Source organism: Nyctereutes procyonoides, unplaced genomic scaffold (genome assembly GCF_905146905.1).
Source record: "Nyctereutes procyonoides isolate TBG_1078 unplaced genomic scaffold, NYPRO_anot_genome, whole genome shotgun sequence".
Classification (NCBI taxonomy): domain Eukaryota; kingdom Metazoa; phylum Chordata; class Mammalia; order Carnivora; family Canidae; genus Nyctereutes; species Nyctereutes procyonoides.
Genome location: NW_026575126.1, coordinates 1,770,831 through 1,792,691, shown reverse-complemented (window position 1 = coordinate 1,792,691; position 21,861 = coordinate 1,770,831). Strand labels below are relative to the sequence as shown.

The window sequence follows — 21,861 nt, the reverse complement described above, 5'->3', positions numbered from 1 at the left end:
CTTCCCAGGGGAATTCTATCAAACGTTTAAAGAAGAAATCATACCTATTCTACTAAAGCTGTTTGGAAAGATAGAAAGAGATGGAGTACTTCCAAATTCATTCTATGAGGCCAGCATCACCTTAATTCCAAAACCAGACAAAGACCCCACCAAAAAGGAGAATTACAGACCAATATCCTTGATGAACATGGATGCAAAAATTCTCAACAAGATACTAGCCAATAGGATCCAACAACACATTAAGAAAATTATTCACCATGACCAAGTAGGATTTATCCCCGGGATGCAAGGCTGGTTCAACACTCGTAAAACAATCAATGTGATTCATCATATCAGCAAGAGAAAAACCAAGAACCATATGATCCTCTCATTAGATGCAGAGAAAGCATTTGACAAAATACAGCATCCATTCCTGATCAAAACTCTTCAGAGTGTAGGGATAGAGGGAACTTTCCTCGATATCTTAAAAGCCATCTACGAAAAGCCCACAGCAAATATCATTCTCAATGGGGAAGCACTGGGAGCCTTTCCCCTAAGATCAGGAACCAGACAGGGATGTCCACTCTCACCACTGCTATTCAACATAGTATTGGAAGTCCTAGCCTCAGCAATCAGACAACAAAAAGACATTAAAGGCATTCAAATTGGCAAAGAAGAAGTCAAACTCTCCCTCTTCGCCGATGACATGATACTCTACATAGAAAACCCAAAAGCCTCCACCCCAAGATTGCTAGAACTCATACAGCAATTTGGTAGCGTGGCAGGATACAAAATCAATGCCCAGAAATCAATGGCATTCCTATACACTAACAATGAGACTGAAGAAAGAGAAATTAAGGAGTCAATCCCATTTACAATTGCACCCAAAAGCATAAGATACCTAGGAATAAACCTAACCAAAGAGGTAAAGGATCTATACCCTAAAAACTATAGAACACTTCTGAAAGAAATTGAGGAAGACACAAAGAGATGGAAAAATATTCCATGCTCATGGATTGGCAGAATTAATATTGTGAAAATGTCAATGCTACCCAGGGCAATTTACACGTTCAATGCAATCCCTATCAAAATACCATGGACTTTTTTCAGAGACTTAGAACAAATTATTGTAAGATTTGTGTGGAATCAGAAAAGACCCCGAATAGCCAGGGGAATTTTAAAAAAGAAAACCATAGCTGGGGGCATCACAATGCCAGATTTCAGGTTGTACTACAAAGCTGTGGTCATCAAGACAGTGTGGTACTGGCACAAAAACAGACACATAGACCAATGGAACAGAATAGAGAATCCAGAAATGGACCCTGAACTTTATGGTCAACTAATATTCGACAAAGGAGGAAAGACGATCCACTGGAAGAAAGACAGTCTCTTCAATAAATGGTGCTGGGAAAACTGGACATCCACATGCAGAAGAATGAAACTAGACCACTCTCTTGCACCATACACAAAGATAAACTCAAAATGGATGAAAGATTTAAATGTGAGACAAGACTCCATCAAAATCCTAGAGGAGAACACAGGCAACACCCTTTTTGAACTTGGCCACAGTAACTTCTTGCAAGATACATCCACGAAAACAAAAAAAACAAAAGCAAAAATGAACTATTGGGACTTCATCAAGATAAGAAGCTTTTGCACAGCAAAGGATACAGTCAACAAAACTCAAAGACAACCTACAGAATGGGAGAAGATATTTGCAAATAACATATCAGATAAAGGGCTAGTTTCCAAAATCTATAAAGAACTTATTAAACTCAACACCAAAGAAACAAACAATCCAATCATGAAATGGGCAAAAGACATGAAGAGAAATCTCACAGAGGAAGACATAGACATGGCCAACATGCACATGAGAAAATGCTCTGCATCACTTGCCATCAGGGAAATACAAATCAAAACCACAATGAGATACCACCTCACACCAGTGAGAATGGGGAAAATTAATAAGGCAGGAAACAACAAATGTTGGAGAGGATGCGGAGAAAAGGGAACCCTCTTACACTGTTGGTGGGAATGTGAACTGGTGCAGCCACTCTGGAAAACTGTGTGGAGGTTCCTCAAAGAATTAAAAATAGACCTGCCCTACGACCCAGCAATTGCACTGTTAGGGATTTACCCCGAAGATTCAGATGCAATGAAACGCCGGGGCACCTGCACCCCGATGTTTCTAGCAGCCATGTCCACAATAGCCAAACTGTGGAAGGAGCCTCGGTGTCCATCGAAAGATGAATGGATAAAGAAGATGTGGTTTATGTATACAATGGAATATTACTCAGCCATTAGAAACAACAAATACCCACCATTTGCTTCAACGTGGATGGAACTGGAGGGTATTATGCTGAGTGAAGTAAGTCAATCGGAGAAGGACAAACAGTGTATGTTCTCACTCATTTGGGGAATATGAATAATAGTGAAGGGGAATATAAGGGAAGGGAGAAGAAATGTGTGGGAGATATCAGAAAGGGACACAGAACATAAAGACTCCTAACTCTGGGAAACGAACTAGGGGTGGTGGAAGGGGAGGAGGGCGGGGGGTGGGGGTGAATGGGTGACGGGCACGGAGGGGGACACTTGACGGGATGAGCACTGGGTGTTATTCTGTATGTTGGTAAATTGAACACCAATAAAAATTAATTTATAAAAAAAAAAAATCCATCCTTTCCTCCAACTCCCACATGCATTCAACCACCAGGTCTCGCCAAATTACCTTCTACATGTGTGTCATATCTCTTTCCTTCTCACCATTCCCATCATTACGATCTTAACTTAGTACCTTTGTCTCCTTCCTGGACGACCTGGATAGCCTCCTAATTGGTCTCCCTGTTCCCTCTATTCCACTATTCCCATCACAAACTCATCCTTCACAAAGTAGCACTAGTGTTCCTTCTAAGTTGCAGATATGGCGAGGTTATTCTTCTACTTATGCTACTTCAATTGATGTAGAAAGAGTGTAAACTCCTTAAAAGAGCAATGGGAACCCCGTGGTGCAGGTCAGGGGAGGTGATGAGTTTGGTTTTAAGTAACATTATGTTTGGGGGGTTTGTGAAATGCATAGTTATGTACAGCATGCAGTTGGCTATACCCATCTGAAGCTCAGGGGAGAGTCAAAGCTTGACGTGAAGTAGTCATTACCCCAAAGACCAAGGATATTCAGTATGTTATTATATGGCAGTTTAGTGCTGATTTTTGTAGTCACTAATTATGTATTGCAGTGTCATTTCCATTTTTTTCCAGCACTCAGTTTTAATAGTTCCCTAGTATAATAGGTAGAGACCTTATTCTACGTAGGTTCCTAGCGGAATGTAATATAAACATACAAATATAGGGGCGCTTGGGGGACTCAGTTAGCTAAATGTCTGCCTTCAGCTCAGGTCATGATCTCAGGGTCCTGAGATCAAGCCCCACGTCAGGCTCCCTGCTGCTCAGTGGGGATCTGCTTCTCCCTCTTCCTCTGTCCCTTCCTGCTGCTTGTGATTTCTCTCTCTCTCTCTGACAAACATTATATGTTCTCATTCATTTGGGGAATATAATAGTGAAAGGGAATATAAGGGAAGGGAGAAGAAATGAGTGGGAAATATCAGAAAGGGAGACAGAACATGAAGACTCCTAACTCTGGGAAACGAACTAGGGGTGGTGGGAGGGGAGGAGGGCGGGGGGTGGGGGTGAATGGGTGACGGGATGAGCACTGGGTGTTATTCTGTATGTTGGCAAATTGAACAGCAATAAAAAATAAATTTATTATAAAAAATAATAATAAACAAATAATCTAAAAATACAAATATATATTTGTTAAAAGAATGCTTATTTATCTGTCAAATATTTATTTTTTTAAAATATTTCATTTATTCATGAGAGACACAGAGAGAGGCAGAGACACAGGCAGAGGGAGGAGCAGACTCCTCACAGGGAACCCATGTGGGACTTGATCCCAGGACCCTGGATCACACCCTGAGCCAAAGGCAGATGCTCAACCGTGAGCCACCCAGGTGTCCCTATCTACCAAATATTTATTGAGCACCTGCCATGGATGCTGCCTTTTGTTTTAGTGGCTCCAATAGAGAAACAATAGTGCCTGATTTCAGGAGTTTAATAATCTGACCAAATATAGAGGGATATACAGAAATTAAAATTAAAAGTGAGGTATAAAATTTATATTTTATAAAATATAAAATTATTACAGAGGAAGAAACAATTCTCTTTGTTTATTAGGGATCAGGAATATTTCTCATGATAAATGTCTTTTGAAGGTGACAAGGACCTGGTTGAGGAGGTACAGCAGTGAAGAAAAAGGGATATTTTGGGCAAGAAAAAAAATGGTATTGTTCCTTATGTTACGACTAATCAGCCTGATGCACTTGGGAACAACAATTTGGTATTACCTGACCATGAAATGGAAGGGGATCCGGGTCAGTTGGAATTGCAGATCAAGCTCGTCACACAAATTGTGTAGATAGCTCTTCTGTACACTACAGTTCACTTAAATAAAGCTTTTAACATAAAAGAGTATCTTTGAATTACGGAGGGAAAATGATGAATCAGGATGTCAGGTGGCAAGCGGATATGGAGAGTGAAGATTGGGGGGCACATGGACAATCAAGATCAGATTTAATCTCAGCCTCCAAGTGAATTAGTGTCATTATAAAAGTCACTTGTCAACTTCAAGCACATTTTAGGTAGATTGACTGGTATTTGAGTGAGTCCTTGCCTCAAAATTAAGCATTCCACTGTCGATACCTAAATGCCAATACACATTATATTGTCTCACGCCTGGACGCCCCCATCAGGACTATTCCCACCTTGTCACCTCTGATGCTGACACTGCACTTACTTCCCCCCTATCTACTCTTTCTTCCCTCACCAGGTTCCCAGAGGGTGTATTTTACTCCTTAAGCAACCGGCTAGGCCTGACGCAGAATTCAGGGGCGGATTTTTTTGGGTATAATTTTGTGAAAGGACTGACAGGACAAAATCGTTTACTGATTATGACTTCCGTCAATGGCTAATACATCATCGTGTTCATCAAACCTTTTGCACCCATACTAACTTCGCAGATTGTTTCGCCATGTCTACTATGTCTTTTTGCATATTTCCAGAACACAGAGATCATAAGCACAAGCAAAAACTCCCTAAATAATATTCACAAAGAGTTCCAACGATGCTCACAGACTTTTCTGAATCAAAGCAGTGTAACTTGAAATTCATGTCCTGACAACCAAAATTTCTTGATGCAGGAGGACCACTAGGAGATCATTATAAAATGACACGTTTCTTAGAAGTTTCATGTTTATATTTGGGGATGATTTTTTTTTTCCTAATCCTCTTTAAAAAATAGATATTTATTTACTCCTAATACTCAGCTAAACCTACCTGAAGACTAAGGGATGGGTTATGGTCAGCTGTTATGATATTTCTCAGAAATTGTAATTTCAAAATAGAATTTGATGTGTGAATGTATATAAATATATAAGCAGTGTAAGTACAGAAATATCAATCCACACAGACATGTGGCCTATAACAATCTTAAAAGAATAAAGGTAGACAATGTGATCTTTCAATGGACCTAAATCTTGTCATTCTAAGTCTACAAATGGTCATTTTAGAATTATCTTCCTGAAAACCCTCTATGTGGTTAGTTAGGTTGGTGCAGAAAGAGGTGTGTGTCCCTGTTTGCACTTTATTGTTTTCTTCAAATGAAATGTTCTCCTTTATTCAGCTGGTGCCATGCCTCATGGAATCCCTCAAGCCACAGCCTTTCCTGAACTGTTCCCTACTAACAAATAGTCTTTTCCTTTTTTAAAAACCACTTTATTGAAGTATAATTGACACACAAAGAACTGCACATGTGGAATATATACAACTTGATGACTTTGGACATACACAAATGCTAATGATACCATCATCACAAATAAAGTCAAAAGCATGTCCAAAATCTCCCAAGGTTTCCTCCTATCCCCTTACCATTTGTGTGTGTGTGTGTGTGTGTGTGTGTGTGTGTGTGTGTGTGGTAAGAACATTTAACATAAAATTTATCCTCCTAACAAGTTTTGAGTTGGACAGTATTATATTGTTACCTACAGACACCATGTGTAAAATGCATCTCTGTAACTTACTCATCTTGCATAAATGAGATTTTATAATCACTGAATAACAACTTCTATCTGTCCATTTGGGCTTCGGTATCATTTCTAGGGTGACTTTCCCTAACCACACCAAATGGGTTTATTCCACTAGTGTGCATGCCCATCACATCCAATGTATCTTTCCTCTAATTGTTTATTTAATCATCCATAACTACTCATTTAATGTCTAACGCATTCACTGGAATGTAAGTTTCATGAAGGCAGGGGCCTGTTTCGTGCACGCCTGTTCCTTTGGCACCAAACATATTGCCTGAAAAAACTAAAGCAACACACACACGCACACAGTTTAACCAACTTGCTTAATGGCGGAGAGGTCATGACTTATACCCTCATAGTGCCTAGACATAACCCTTTGGATCAATCCTTGCTTTATTCTTATAAAATGAGGAGCCAAGGTCATTTGGAAGGAAATAAAGATTCGAGAATGCAGGAGGGCATGGGAGACTCCCACAAAGATTCAAAGGGAAATGTCATCAACAAGAACATTGACAGTAGCATCACCATTTCACAACATCACCACACACGTAAGTTTGGCCAGAGGTACAGAAAACACTAGTGAGCACTCATTATTTTTCAGCCACTGCTCAAGACAGTTGAGATACATACGTCAGTGACCAAAACAGAAAAATCCCTCCCATCTAATAACAGAATTTATGTGATGAGGAAGGAAAAGATAGGCAATAACTGTAACAGATCAGTAAATTCTACAATACTGAGAAGATGGTCAGTGCTATGGGGAAAACAGAGCACAGTATGGGGCACGGGGGAGTTCAAGTCTAAGTAGAGCGAACGGGTGGGCCTCACTAAGTTCTACTGTGATTTTGAGGCAAATAAACAGTGCAAAGGTAGTAAAATGTGCTATAAGAGAGTAAATCAAATATCTGAATACACGGGGGAAGTGAGTCAGGGGCATTAATAAGTGGAAGGAAGAGAGGTTTTCATTTTGATTTATAGTTTAAGATTTAAGTTTTCAACAAAATTAACTTCAAGTTACAACACAATCAAAATAAAAAGTGTTATTTGCTAAGAGAAAACAAAGCATATTTCCAATGAAAAAAATTCAAGTTATGTAGAGATAAGATGAGAAGAATCTTACCATTTTTACTGATGTCGAGTTCTTTAAGATTAACTAAACTAGCAATAGTGGTTGGCAGATTTGAAAGGTCATTATCAGGAATACTTAGTTTTCTTAGAGCTTGACAGTTGAACAATTGCTGTAAAAGAAAATAACGATTAATTAGATCTCAATTTGGTTAAATCCATTCATACGCAAACTTAGTAACAAAACTCAATTCCCCATCTTTATAAATGGGGTAATGAAAGGGCCAGCTGCAAAAATCCCACCTCCATATCGTACCCTTAGTTCTTTCCAGAATGCTTCACATTCCATCTCCATGCTCTTGCCTCACTCTTCTCTACTATCCTAACTCAAGATGCAAGGTATTCTATTTCTTCCCCTTCTGTTTACGATGAATGTCCAACTTGCCACTGATCCTACCAGTTTTCTTCTTTCAATTACTTTCTAGAGTTGCCCCTTCCTTTTTGTTCTCACAGCTACCAAGAAAACCTTAATTCTCTTTCTCTGCAACGTGTATTATCTCCATGTAATCATGTCCGACAGTTGTTTAGAATATCCAAGAATAGCAATAAAAGTGAATACATGAGCTCACATTTCTTTTGTGTCCCTTCATACTGTTTCATAAATATCTAGCAAATGAAACATTTAACTTTTGATATTTGGTAAAAAAAAAAAATCAATAACTAGTGATTGATTCATTTCTGCCATCAGTCCAAAGTACTGCATGGGGAAGAGTCAAGTCTAAAGCGATGGTTCTCAAATCCAGCTTGGTTCTAATCACTAGTAAGTGAAGGTGTTGATTTAAAATGTGGATTCTTGAGGGATCCCTGGGTGGCTCAGTGTTGAGCATCTACCTTAGGCTCAGGGCGTGATCCTGGAGACCCGGGATGGAGTCCCACATCAGGCTCCCTGCTTCTCCCTCTGCCTATGTCTTTGCCTCTCTCTCTGTGTCTCTCATGAATAAATAAATAAATAAATAAAATCTTTAAAAAATTTTAAAAAATAAAATGTGGATTCTTGGACTTTACCGACAGAAGCACTGATGTGGTGGGTCCGGGGTAGGGGTCGAAATCTGCAGTTTTAAACAAGCACTCTTGTGATCTGATGATTTTGATGTGTGTGTTTCCAGTACCGTATTTTAGGAAACAATGTTATATTTTTTAGCTATGTCAATCTCATTTTGACTACTCAAGATAGGAATAGTTGAAACGGAATACTTTATTCATTTCTGGAAGAATTGCCTTAATGAGATCTTTTATATTTGACATTTCTAATTCTATTTTTCTGAATTTCCACAGATGAAGTGTCTGGTATCCATGACTATGCAATTAATTGGCTCACAGTACATTTAACTACTGCTTGTCCTTTCATGTAATTTGTTATTTATAGGCAAAAACAATGTAGAACATAATTATTATTTCTTAACTCATTAGTTTTTTAAAAAGTAGATTGTGCTAGTTGTTTCTTCAGATAAAGTATAGTTTCTTGCTTTAGGTTAGCCATTATTTGTCTGCTTTCAAAGATTTTTTCTAATATTTCATGTAATGCTAGAATTTCAATATGCTATACAAAAGTATTACTACCTCTCTTTATAAAACCTGAAAAAGAGAACTTTGACAGATTGTTTTCACTGACTAAATTTCCCTTTAAAAAATAGAAAAACTGATGTCTATATTCATGGTAGACATTAAAGTTTTGCCCAGTCTTTATCATTATGTGAGAACCACTCAGTCCACATGCAATGTGATTAGTTATCGATGTATAGATTTTAGAAATTCAATCACCTCATACTGCTGTTGGTAAAATGTACTAACAACACTTAAATCTGATTGTTATAATCACTTTATATAAAATTCAAATGATTTTCAGAACATTTTTAAAAAAATTCAAGGTTGATTTAACTTGAATTAAAGAATTTAACTTGAATTAAAATCAACTAAATTCTCATTTTTTCTCAAGAATTAGTTATAGGTCCTGGCTTTATCAAAGATTGATTGAACATATACTTACGGGGTTCATTTCTGGGCTTTCCATTCTGTTCTATTTATCTATGTGGTTGTTTTTGTGTCAGTGCCATTCTGTATTGATCACTACAGCTTTGGAATATAACTTGAAGTCTGGAATTGTGATGCCTTCACCTTTGCTTTTCTTTTTCAAGATTGCTTTGGCTATTGGGGGTTTTTGTGCTTCTATACAAATTTTAGAATTGTTTGTTAAAGCTCTGTGAAAAATGCTGTTGGTATTTTGAAAGCAATTGCATTATAAATGTAGATTGCTTTGGGTATTATAGACACTTTAACAATTTTAACAATATTTGTTCTTCCCATCCATGAGCATGGAATGTCTTTCCATTTCTTTTTTTTTTTATATTTATAATAGTCACACAGAGAGAGAGAGAGAGAGAGAGAGAGAGAGAGGCAGAGACACAGGCAGAGGGAGAAGCAGGCTCCATGCACCGGGAGCCCGACGTGGGATTCGATCCCGGGTCTCCAGGATCGCGCCCTGGGCCAAAGGCAGGCGCCAAACCGCTGCGCCACCCAGGGATCCCTGTCTTTCCATTTCTTTGTGTCGTCTTCAATTTCTTTCATTGTTGTTTCATAGCTTTCAGAGTAGAGATCTTTTACCTCTTCGGTTCAGATTTATTCTGAGGTATCTTATAGTTTTTGGTGCACTTGTAAATGGGATCTATTCTTTGATTTATCTTTCTGCTGCTTCATAATTCGTGTATAGAAATGCAACAGATTTTCTGTACATTGCTTTTGTAACCTGCAACTTTCCTGAATTTGTTTATCGGTTCTACCTATTTTTTGGTGGAGTCTTTTGGGTTTTCTGTAATGGAAGAAGTTTCTTCAACTGGAAAACTGGACAGCAACGTGCAAAAAATGAAACTGGACCACTGTCTTATACCATACACAAAATATATTCAAAATGGGTGAAAGACCTAAATGTGAGACAAGAAACTATTAAAATCCTAGAGGAGGGGATCCCTGGGTGGCGCAACGGTTTAGCGCCTGCCTTTGGCCCAGGGCGCAATCCTGGAGACCCAGGATCGAATCCCACATCGGGCTCCCGGCGCATGGAACCTGCTTCTCCCTCTGCCTGTGTCTCTGCCTCTCTCTCTCTCTCTGTGTGTGTGACTATCATAAATAAATATTTAAAAAAAATCCTAGAGGAGAACACAGGCAACAAACTCTTTGACCTTGGCCATAGCAACTTCTTGCTAGATATGTCTCCTGAGGCAAGGGAAACAATAGCAAAAGTGAACTACTGGGATTTTATCAAAATACAAAACTTTCTGCATGAGAAAAGAAACAATAAAACTAAAAGGCAGCCTACAGAATGGGAGAATACATTTGCAAATGACATATCTGATAAAAGGTTAGCATCTAAAATATATAAAGCATTAAAAAACTCAACACCCCCTCCCAAAAAAAAAAAAAAAAAAACAAAACAAAACAAAAAAACGATCCAGGTAAACAATGGGCAGAAGACATGGATAGATACTTTTCCAAAGAAGGCATCAATTTGACTAACAGACACATGAAAAGATGCTTAATACCCCTCATCATCAGGGAAATACAAATCAAAGCTACAATGAGGCATCATCTCACACCTGTCAGAATGGCTAATAATACAGAAAACAACAAGTGTTGGCTAGGATATGGAGAAAGGGGGGCCCTCATGCGCTGTTGCTGGGAATGAAAATTGTGCATTGCAAAACAGTATGGAAGCTCCTCAAAAAGTTAAAAATAGAAATGCCCTACAAGCCTGCAACTGCACTACCAAGTATATATACAAAAGATACAAAAATAGTAATTGAAGGGATACATGCATCCTGATGTTTGTAGCAGCATCATCAATGGCCAAATTATGGAAAGATCCCAAATATCCATCATCTGATGAATGGATAAAGAAGAGGTGGTGTAGATATACATTGGAATATTATCAGCTATCAAAAAGAATGAAATCTTGCCATTTGTAAACAACGTAGATGGAGCTAGAGACTATCATGCTAAGTGAAATAAATCAATCAGAGAAACACAAATACCATATGATTTCACTCAGATGTGGAATTTAAGAAACAAAACAAATAAACATGGGGGTAAAGAGAGAGAGGGAAACCAAGAAACAGACTCTTTTTAAAATTTTTTTTATTTAAATTTAATTAACATATAACGTGTTAATGATTTCAGAGGTGGAGGTCAGTGATTCATTAGTCTTATATAGCACCTGGATGGTTTGTCTCCCTCTTTGATTTTGACTTGTTTTGTTTTTTTTTCTCTCTTCCCCTACGATCGTCTGTTTTATTTCTTAAACTCCACATGTGAGTGAGATCATATGATAATTATCTTTTTCTGATTGACTTATTTCATCTTGCATGATAGTCTCTAGTTCCATTCATGTCATTGTAAATGGCAAGATTTCATTTTCTGATGGCTAAGTAGTATTCCATTGTATATATACTCCACATCTTCTTTATCCTTTCATCTGTCAATGGACAGTTGGGCTCTTTCCATAGTATGGCATCCTACCCCATCTTATGCCTACTTTTTCTTTGATCACTGGGGAAATAAGGACATTAAGGTCAATGTGATAGTTTCTTTTAAAGCTAACTTTTTTTTAAAAATATAAAGAATTGTTCTTTATTTGAGGCCATTTCTTCTCTCCCTTCATTTAATTGTTGTTACTGTTTTTTGAGAGAGAGAGAATCCAAGCAGGTTCCACACCCAGCTTGGGACCCCACATAGGCCTCCATCTTACAACCCTGAAATCATGACCTGAGCCAAAACGAAACATCAGATGTTTAACAAGAAATGGACTCTTAACTATAAAGAACAAATTGATGATTACTAGAAGGGAGGTGGCTAAGGGGTGGGTTAAATAGGTGATGGGGATTAAGGAGGGCACCTGTTGTGAAGGGTACTGGGTGTTGTATCTAAGTGATAAATCACTAAATTCTATACTTGAGACTAATATTACACTGTAAGTTAACTAACTGGAACTTAAAGAAAAACTTGGAAAAAATGTAATTTAAGAAAAAGAATGAATAGAGGTCCCTATATTCTTCTCCAATTCTATTTTATTATATTTTTAAAAAACATGTCATTTATTTATTTGAAAGAAAGAGAGCATGAATGGAGAGAAGGGACATAGGGAGAGGGACAAACAGATGCCCCATTGAGCAGGGAGCCCAATGCAGGGCTCCATCCCAGGACCCTGAGATCATGATTTGAACCAAAGGGAGATGCTTAACTGACTGATGCACCCAGGCACCTCAATTTTTCTCATTTTAAAGGAAGCCATATCAGGAACAAAAGGTATAGAAACTGCTGAACACCCTATAACATGGAGAATCTAAGACTCCTGTGGTATAGTGGTTAAGAGCATGGTGTTTGGGATCAGCTTGATGTGGGTTCAATTCCCATGCATCTATTTACTAGCTGTGTGATCTTGAGCAAGTTACCTAACATCTCTGAACTCCATCAATTTCCTCATTTGTAAAAGTGGGAAAACAGCATTGCCTGATGTGAAGGGTTGTTGAAATGATTACATGAGTTAATATATTTCATCAGTTTCAAGTATTGCAATTTTTTTTGCATATTAACATCTTTGATATTTGGAATGAATCTTATAATCAAGAGCAAGTTACAATTTCCAGGATGCCTGGGTGGTTCAGTCGGTTAAATATTTGACTCTTGGTTTCAGCTCAGGTCATGATCTCAGCATTTTGAGATCAAGCCCTACTTCAGGTTCTGTGCTCAGCACAGGGTCTGCTTGAGATTCTCTCTCTATTCCATCCCTCCCCCTCTTCATACTCTTTCTCTCAATAAATAAAATCTTTTTTAAAAAAGAACAAGTTATAATTTTTAAGGAGTGTATCTTCCTTAGTAGTACAGTAAAGACACATCTCATAATCGGTAGCCTTGGATTTGATGAAATGAATTACTTGTGAAAGTGTAAAACTGCATTTGGTACATGGTCAGAGCTAAGAACTGTTGGCCATTTTGAATATTTATAGACATGCTACGAAGGCACACCTATATAGTAATCAATTTCTTATTTTTGTAGATGAAGAGGTCTTTGAAGGTGGGAATCATGTCTAATTCATCTTGATATCAAGTTGTTTCACCTTTGAACACGCCAACGTAGCTAGCACTGTGTCTTGTACATAGTGTATGCTGCATAAATATCTTTGAAAGTATACTTGGATAAGTAAAGGGAAAATGAGGACAGTGATAAATCCCAGCTGAAAGTGGTACTTCACTGAACTGGAGTTTCAGATTAGGTAAACAATCTCATGGAATCTAAATTTCATAAACAAAGAGTGAACTTTGAATATGAGTCACAGTGTCTCCAAATTCGCAAAGAAATTAAGAAGGCATTTTAGTGATTCTTTCAATAAATATTCAAGCTTTGAATGAAAATGAAATAAAGAATGATTATGAACTAGCTGTGATTTTTTTCATATACTATAAAGCAGCAAATATAATTAATAGCTAATTAGAGTAAGACTGTTAATGGTAATGGTTATCCTGGCTTTCATTTGCTAATGATATTTCACATTTCAAAAACATTAAAACCGCTTTGAGTCTTAAAATATTTTGGTACTGAAGTATGCTCTTTCTTGGGCTAAAGGAAACCAATTTAACTCTGACAGAAATTGGTTTGAGACGAGCAGGCAATTTAAATTACTGACTCCAGAAAGCAATGGTTAGATATTTTCTAAGAGAGCTGACACAAAAGATAAAGGTCTAAGTGTGGAAAATAAAATGTATTTAGAACCAAAATGTATATTCTAAGAGGTATATTATTCATTTATTCATGGAAAATCATGAATCGATACTTGCTATAAACCAGATAACTATGCTAAGTGCAAGGGGCACAAAGTGAATAAGAAGCAGTAACTGAGCTCAGTTTGCTTACAATGCAATATTTATACAATAAGCTAAATATAATGTGAAAAAAAGCTTATGCTGAGACAAATATCAGGTGTGACATAAACACAGAAGTAGGATATCTGCACCAAATTATTTTGATGATAGTGGTGGGGGGGGATTCATGAAAGTATACCTGGAAGGGGTGATGACAAATGGATTGCCCAAGAGCCAGCACAAATTAGGCAGATGAAGGCTAAAGAGGGATAATGTTGTAATTTTCTGTAGCTTCTCAAAGTACACCCAACTCAAAGAATGTATAACTTAAACTAGTTTAAGATTATTTGTTTTAAAGCAGCTCAAGGTGACTTGGATCTTGCAGTGAATTCTCTGAATCTACATTTATATGCATTTAAAACATATTTAGTGAATACTCATCATATGCTATGGTCCACGTTCAGCATTGAAAATAAAGACATGAGGAGCACCTCGGTGGCTCTGTGGTTGAGAGTCTGCTTTCAGCTCAGGGCATGACCCCGGAGTCCTGGGATCAAGTCCTGCATTGGGCTCCCTGTGGGGAGCCTGCTTCTCCCTCTGCCTGTGTCTCTGTCTCTTTTTCTGTCTCTCATGAATAAATAAGTAAAATCTTAAAAAGAAGTTAAAGACATGAAATGAGGAGAGTCTGGGTGGCTCAGCTGATTAAGTATCTTACTCTTGATTTTATCAGGGTGTGGGATGGGGGAGGCAGGGTTCCACACTCAGCAGGAAGTCTGCTTGATTCTCTTTCTCCCTCTCCCCCTCCTCCCCAATCATGTGTGCTTTCTCTAAAATAAATAAATGAATCTTTTAAAAAAGGCATGAAATGATACTGTCAATTTATGTTTTTAACCAGTATGGTGGACTAAATATTCAAAGAATATTTTAGTGCAGCAGAACTACACACACACACACACACACACACACCCTCCCTTTATGCATAACTAAGCTCTGGTTGTAAAGTACAAAATCCTCAAATTCCAGAATAACAAGAAAATAATACATAGAGTTAAGTAGGATTTTTTTTTTTTTTTTTGCAAATATAGGGGGATGGAAAACCACTTGGAGTTTGAACAGAGTGGGGGATTGGCTTATAGGCTATTCCAGTTAGAGGTAGGGTCTCCTAAGAGCAACACCCTCTGTGGGTGAACTAGAAAAAACGGAGTCCTTCAAAGAGAGCCAGTGGGGGAATGCATGCCTTTCTCAGTTTTGACTCTAAGTGAAGTAAGAAGAAAGAAAGAAAAGAAAAAGAGAAAGAAAGAGAGAAAGAAAATATATAGAGAGAAGACAGAGTGAAGGAGGAAGGAAGGAAAAATAGGGAGAGAGAGAAAGATGAGGGAAAAAACAGAACAGATAAAGAAGGAACAAACAAGGAAGGAAAAAAAAAAAAAGAAAGAAGTCCAGGAGGAACAAAGGAGGAGGGTAGGAAAAAAAGAAAGGAAGAAATAAAAACAAAAACAGAAAGGAGAAAACCCCAAAGATCAGCTTTCTAGGGCTTACCAACCACAGTCTATCTTCCCTTGAATTAGGGTCTGGACTCTATCTATCTATCTATCTATATATATATATATATATATATATATATTTACAGAATCTATAAAGCTCCCTAAAACCCAATCTGGAGTTATAGGTGGTCCTGGAGTACTATTGCCTCCAAAGGCCTGCTAAAAGTAAATAAAAATCTCCTCTGAAGGAATACATATTAAATTCAGACCTCAATGAATTACCAAAGATAAAGTTCTAAGAAATATGGGATCACTGAAAAAAATCACTAAATGTCTAATTAAATAATTAACAAAATGAGATGATGCAGAAAAACAAATAATCTTGCCTCTAAATAATGATATTAGAATTATAAAACACAAGATGCAATTTATATGCATTTAATGTTTAAAGAAATAAAAACATGATTTGAAAGCATGATGATAAAAGAGGAGATTATCACAGAGAGCTCAGAGATCAGAAGAACAAACATTGCTGGAGGAAAGTCATAGCACATGATGTTAAGAAGAAATTAGCTGAATGTAAACTGAATGAAAAAGCTGAATGTAAAGGGGATGGAAAATAGAAAAAAAACTGGTTAAATGACATGAAGAACACAGTAAGAAAAGCTTTTAAAATTTAAGCAAAATTTATCACAGAAAAAGAGGATGAGGTGCTTGAGGAATTCCAAAATTGTTGTGAGGCCTTCATCTTCAGATGGAGGAAACTCAAAGAATTGTAAATAAGATAAATGAAAAATAACCTACATGTAGACTTATATGAATTTGCAGAGTATCAAAGGCAGTAGATCTTAAAAATTACCAAAGAGGAGAAACTACCTTCTAAAGACTGAGAATGAGAAAGAGAATTTAACAATCAAAGCAATGACTCATTAGATGTTACTACTGAAGTACAAAGAGTAAATAGTATATTTGTAGCTATTTTTAGGAAAAGGGAAAAATGACAGCATTTTTAGATAGATAGTTTACTACCAAAGCTCTTTCATTAAAACAACTGTCAAAGATATCTTTAAAAAAAAAAGATTTATTGATTTATGAGAGAGAATGAGCGAGCACTCACACAGTGGGGAGGGGAAGAGGGAGAGGGAAAGGGAGAGAATCTCAGGCTGACTCCCCAGTGAGCGCAGAGCCTGATGGAGGCTCTATCTCATGACCTGTGCCAAAATCAAGAGTAGGATGTTCAACTGACTGCTCCACCAGGGCATCTCTCAAAAGATATCTTTTGGGAAGAAGGTAAAGGACTCTAGCACACAAGTCTGAGCTACAAGAAGTAATAGCATTAAAATTTTTTAAAAAAATTAAACAGAACATGTGATTAAATCTAAACAGACATTAGCTATATAAAATAATGACAAAATTTCAAATTATAGGCTTAAAAAATCAGTGTAGGTCAAACAGTTTGGTAGTGGCATAAGAATGGACATATAAATCAGTGAAACAGAATTGAGAACCCAGAAATAAACCCAGTCATATACATTCAATGAATATCTGTCAAAAGAGACCCCCCAAAATGAAAGGATAGTCTCACCAATAAATATTAATGGAAAAACAGGATAATCATATTCAAAAGAATATTCAAAAGAATGAAACTGGACCCCTACCTTATACCACTTACAAAACTCAATTCAAAGTGGATTAGGTATGTAAATGTAAGATATGAAACTATAGCAATACTTAGAAAGACCTTGGAAAAAAACTCTTTCACGTTGGTTTTGGCAAAGATTTTTGGGACATGACCTCACAGGCACAAACAATGAAAGCAAAAATTAAACACGTAAGACTACATCACGCTAATAAAATTGTGCACAGCAAAAGAAACAGTCCGCAAAACGCAAAGGTAACCTGTGGAATGAGAAAATATTTGCAGACCTTTTATCTGATAAGGGGTCAATATCCAAAATGCATAAGGAACCCATACGACTCATTAGTCAAAACAGAACAAAACAAAAAAAAGTTGATTGAAAAATGGGCAAAGGACTTGAATAGACACTTTTCCAAAGACCTCCAAACGGTCAACAGGTACATGAAGAAAATGCTTGACATCACTAATAATCAGGAAATGCAAATCAAGATGACAATGACACATCACCTCCTTGCGGTTAGAGTAGCTGTTACCAAAAAAAAAAAAAAAAAAAAAAAGAAACAAGTGTCGGCAAGGCTGTGGATAAAAGGGAACCCTGTGCACTTCTGGTGGAAATGTAAACTGGTGCAGCCACTGTGAAGAACAATCTGGAGGTTCCTCAGATTCTATTAAAAATAGAATTACCATATGATTCAGCAATCCCACTTCTGGGTATTTACACAGAGAAAATGAAAACACCTATTTCAACGAGATATCTGCACCCCCATGCTCACTGCAGCATTATTCACAATAGACGAGGCATAAGAAACACCCTAAGTGTCCATCAACAGGGGAAGGAATAAAGATGTGGTATATGTACATATATTCCATATATATATATGGAATGTTAGTCATAAAAAGAAGGAAATCCTGCCTTTTGAGACACCACAAATGGGCCACGAGGGCATTACGCTAGGTGAAATAAGCCAGATGGAGAAAGACAAATACTGAATGATTTCAATTAACTGTGACATCTAAAGAAGTGAAACTCAGAGGAATAGACAGTAGAATGGGGGTTGCCAGGGACCGTGGGATAAGAAGTAGGAGATGTTGGTTAAAGGGTACAAATTCCAAGCTGTAAGATAAATAAGATCTGGAGATCTACTGCAGAGCATGGTGACTGTGATGATCAATATTGCATTATATACTTGAGAGTTGTAAGGAAGATAGATCTTAAGTGCTATTACCACACACACACACACGCGCGCGCACACACAAATCACAATTACGTGACGGGATGGAGATGCGGTGCCTTACTGATACCTTATTACCTGATTGTGGTGACTATTTTGCAATATACACATATATTTAATCATCACACTGCACTCTTTAAATTTCCATATGTTATGTGTCAATAATAGATCAATGAAGCTGGGTAGAACTAAAATTTTGAACAACAAAAGCATACATATCAGGGAAGGATAATCGGATTAAAACCGTCTCGGATGGAGCGCCTGGGTGGTTCAGTTGGTTAAGCCTCCAACTCCTGGTTTTGGCTCAGGTGGTGACCTCAGGTTTGTAAGCTCAGGGTGGTGAGAGCGAGCTCCTCACTGGGTCTGTGCTCTGCGAGGAGTCTGCCTCGGTTTCTCTCTCCCTCCCCCTCTGCCCTCCCCCTGCATCCCCTCTTAAATAAATAAACAAATATTAAAAATAAATAAAACACAACAGTCTCAGATATTTGCTTTGTTTGTGAGGACAGTAAAGGTACTGATTAACTTTTAATTTCTAGGGTAACAACTAAAGGAATAGCAATAAGGTGCACAATTTCCTACAAAATAAATGGAATAAGATAAAATAAAAAGAAATAAGATAAAAAGAAAAATATCTTTAATAAATATAATGGAAAACAAGTAAATACTTGGAAGCAATACAGATAAAAATGAAGACTAGCATGGAATAAATTAATCCAAATACATCAAGAGTTGCCATCAATAAATATTTATCTTATTAGTAGTGATCCACTGAAAACTTGATGGAAAAATGATAAGACTGGCAAAATTAACCAAAATAAAGTTTATACCATAATACTGGTTTAAAGCAAAATGTATTAGTAGAGAGTGGCCATATGTTAAAAAACACTAGGTCACAAGGAATATATAAATGTAAAGTTGTATGCATCCACTATCATTACCTGTAAAATATTTAAAGAAAAATCCGGCTTATCTATAGGAGATAGCATTATAACAGGGTATTTTGACAAATATCTCTTAAAAATTGATTAAAAACAGACGAAAAGCTAGAATTGATGGCCAGTAGATTGTCCTACTGGACACAGAGAGAACACTGAACTCAACCGTATTTAGTACTTCTTAAAAAAGTGCATATGAAAAACTTGCAACTAACCACGTATTAGGCATAAAGTCTCAACAAACTTCAAAGAACTCGTAACAGAAAGCCCAAATTCTTGGGCCATAATGCAAGTCATGAATTATTTACCAAAAGATAACTTTAAAAGCTTTGTAGAAATTTTTTTAAAGATTTTATTAATTTATTCATGAGAGAGGCAGAAACACAGGCGGAGGGAGAAGCAGGCCCCACGCAGGGAGCCCAATGTGGAATTCGATCCCAGGACCCCGGGGTCATGACTTGAGTTGAAGGCAGACGCTCAACTGCTGAGCCCCCCAGACGCCCCAAGCTTTGTAGAAATTTAAATTTAATAACTCATGGGTCAGAAGAGAAATCCTATGGGAAATTATAAAATATAAGTAAGTGATAATAAAACATTGTGCGTTAAAAATGGCGGGAGATGGCTAGAGTAATGGGGAGTGACCTGTCGCCTTGAAGGCTCACGTCAGACGAAGCAGAAGGCGGGAACGAATGAGGGAAGCACGCAGCCTAAGAAGAGAGACAAACGGTGACAGAATGTAGACAGGGAACGAAGATCAAGGGAAGTTCCTCACGCTCAGTAGTCTACGAAGGAAGGAGGAGAGAAATCCTGAAACAACCCGCCCGGGACCGCCTTAAGCAAAGGCTCCATGTCTTTTGCAGGCCATTGTATGCACCTTATGACTGTTTTTTCGTCTTTTCGACTTTTTCGTTGTGAACTATGCATACGTAAGACTGTGCATAACAGGTAACGTTCGTTTAAAAGTCACGACGATAGATAAAAACAAAGACCCATATGCCGCAATGCAGAGTCCCAAAGCTACTTATGCGCCTCCCAGTCAGGTCTTTTGGTTCCTTTCCGACCCATTTTGAGGCGATCAATTTCTTGAATTTTTATTTTACTCATTTTGTCACTTTCACTTATACTTTTACCACAGGCCTACTAATCCTCAAATACACATTAAGATGTGTCTGTTTATATGAATGGAATAGCACTGCGGGCTTTCTTCTGCAGCCTGCCTTCTTATTCAGTATTAGGCCATCAGCATTATTCCATGTTGAGGTATATCATCTACTTATTCACTTTTACCACAGTGTGTCCCATATAACACAATTTTCTTATATGTTCTACTGTTGACAGAGTTTTGCTTCCCCCCCCCCATTTTTTCCTAATATAGGCGATGGTGCTACAAATATTCTTGTACATGTCTGCTAGTGCACACATCCAGAAGTCCTCTAAGGAGGTGGGCATGAGCTTACATTTACTAAGTCATGGCATTTTCCCCCACTGTAGCTGTCACGATTTAAATTCCCTCTAACAAGGCCACGAGTTCGTATTTCTTCATACTATTTCTGAGCGTGTGTTGCAGACTGTTTACTTCTCCCCAATCTGTGATGTGTACCATGGTAACACATTTTACCTAATAACTAATAAAATCAAACATATTTCCTTGTTGTATTCATTTGAAAGAATTCATCGCATATTCTGGTCACTAATTATTGCCAGTTCTTTCGATATATGGCTCATCTTTCCATTCTCTTTATGGTATCTCTTGATAAAAAGGCCTTTACAGTAGTCAGATTCATCTCTCAGTTTTAATATGTACCAGATGGTCTCCTTTTTTTTTTCTTCTAAAAGTTTCAATGCTTTGGCTTGACTCATTTGGAATTTATTTTTGAGAATGAGGTGAAGCAAGGATCCATTCTTCTCCCTTTATACATGACCAGTTATTCTAGCGCCATTTTGAAAATAGTCCATTATTTCTCCACCGATTTATAAGACGAGTCTGTGGTGTATGTGATTTCCACGTAAGGATGGGTTAGTCTCTGGACTTCCTATTCCTAGTGTACTGGTCTCTGTCGGTCATTCTCGCTGGCTCCTCATGAATCGAGGACTGTGATTTGGGCTTGTGTGGGGAATGACAAGGAAAAAATAGGGAATTACACCCCAAGAAGGAGGAGACAGTTTGTCCAGGCTTCGGGAGAGGGATTGTTCTGGAGCAGGGGGTGGGAGGGGCACAGAAAACCAATGTGGAAGGGCCTAGGAGGCAAGGCTTCATCCCGCAGGACGCCCTCCGGGGTTCTCTTTAATCGTCTGATTCACCTTTAGAGTTACTATCTCCAGAAATACACACACACACGGGTGTACACACATGGATGCACACACAGATGCACACACATGGATGCACACACACATGGATGCACACACACTGATGCATACACACAGATGCACACACAGATGCATACACACAAGGATGTACACACAGATGCACACACACACAGA

At 37.8% G+C, this 21,861-nt stretch overlaps 1 protein-coding gene across 3 annotated transcripts in view; it reads right to left on the bottom strand.

Annotated features, from left to right (window-relative positions):
* The window catches only part of LRRC7 (leucine rich repeat containing 7), a 385,857-nt gene that overhangs the window by 257,482 nt on the left and 106,514 nt on the right, over positions 1-21,861 (bottom strand). For all 3 annotated transcript variants that reach the window (XM_055339299.1, XM_055339300.1, XM_055339301.1), the window contains exon 3: positions 7,237-7,354. In XM_055339299.1, the coding sequence (XP_055195274.1) occupies positions 7,237-7,354 (118 nt within the window). The remainder of the gene's footprint in view (positions 1-7,236; positions 7,355-21,861) is intronic.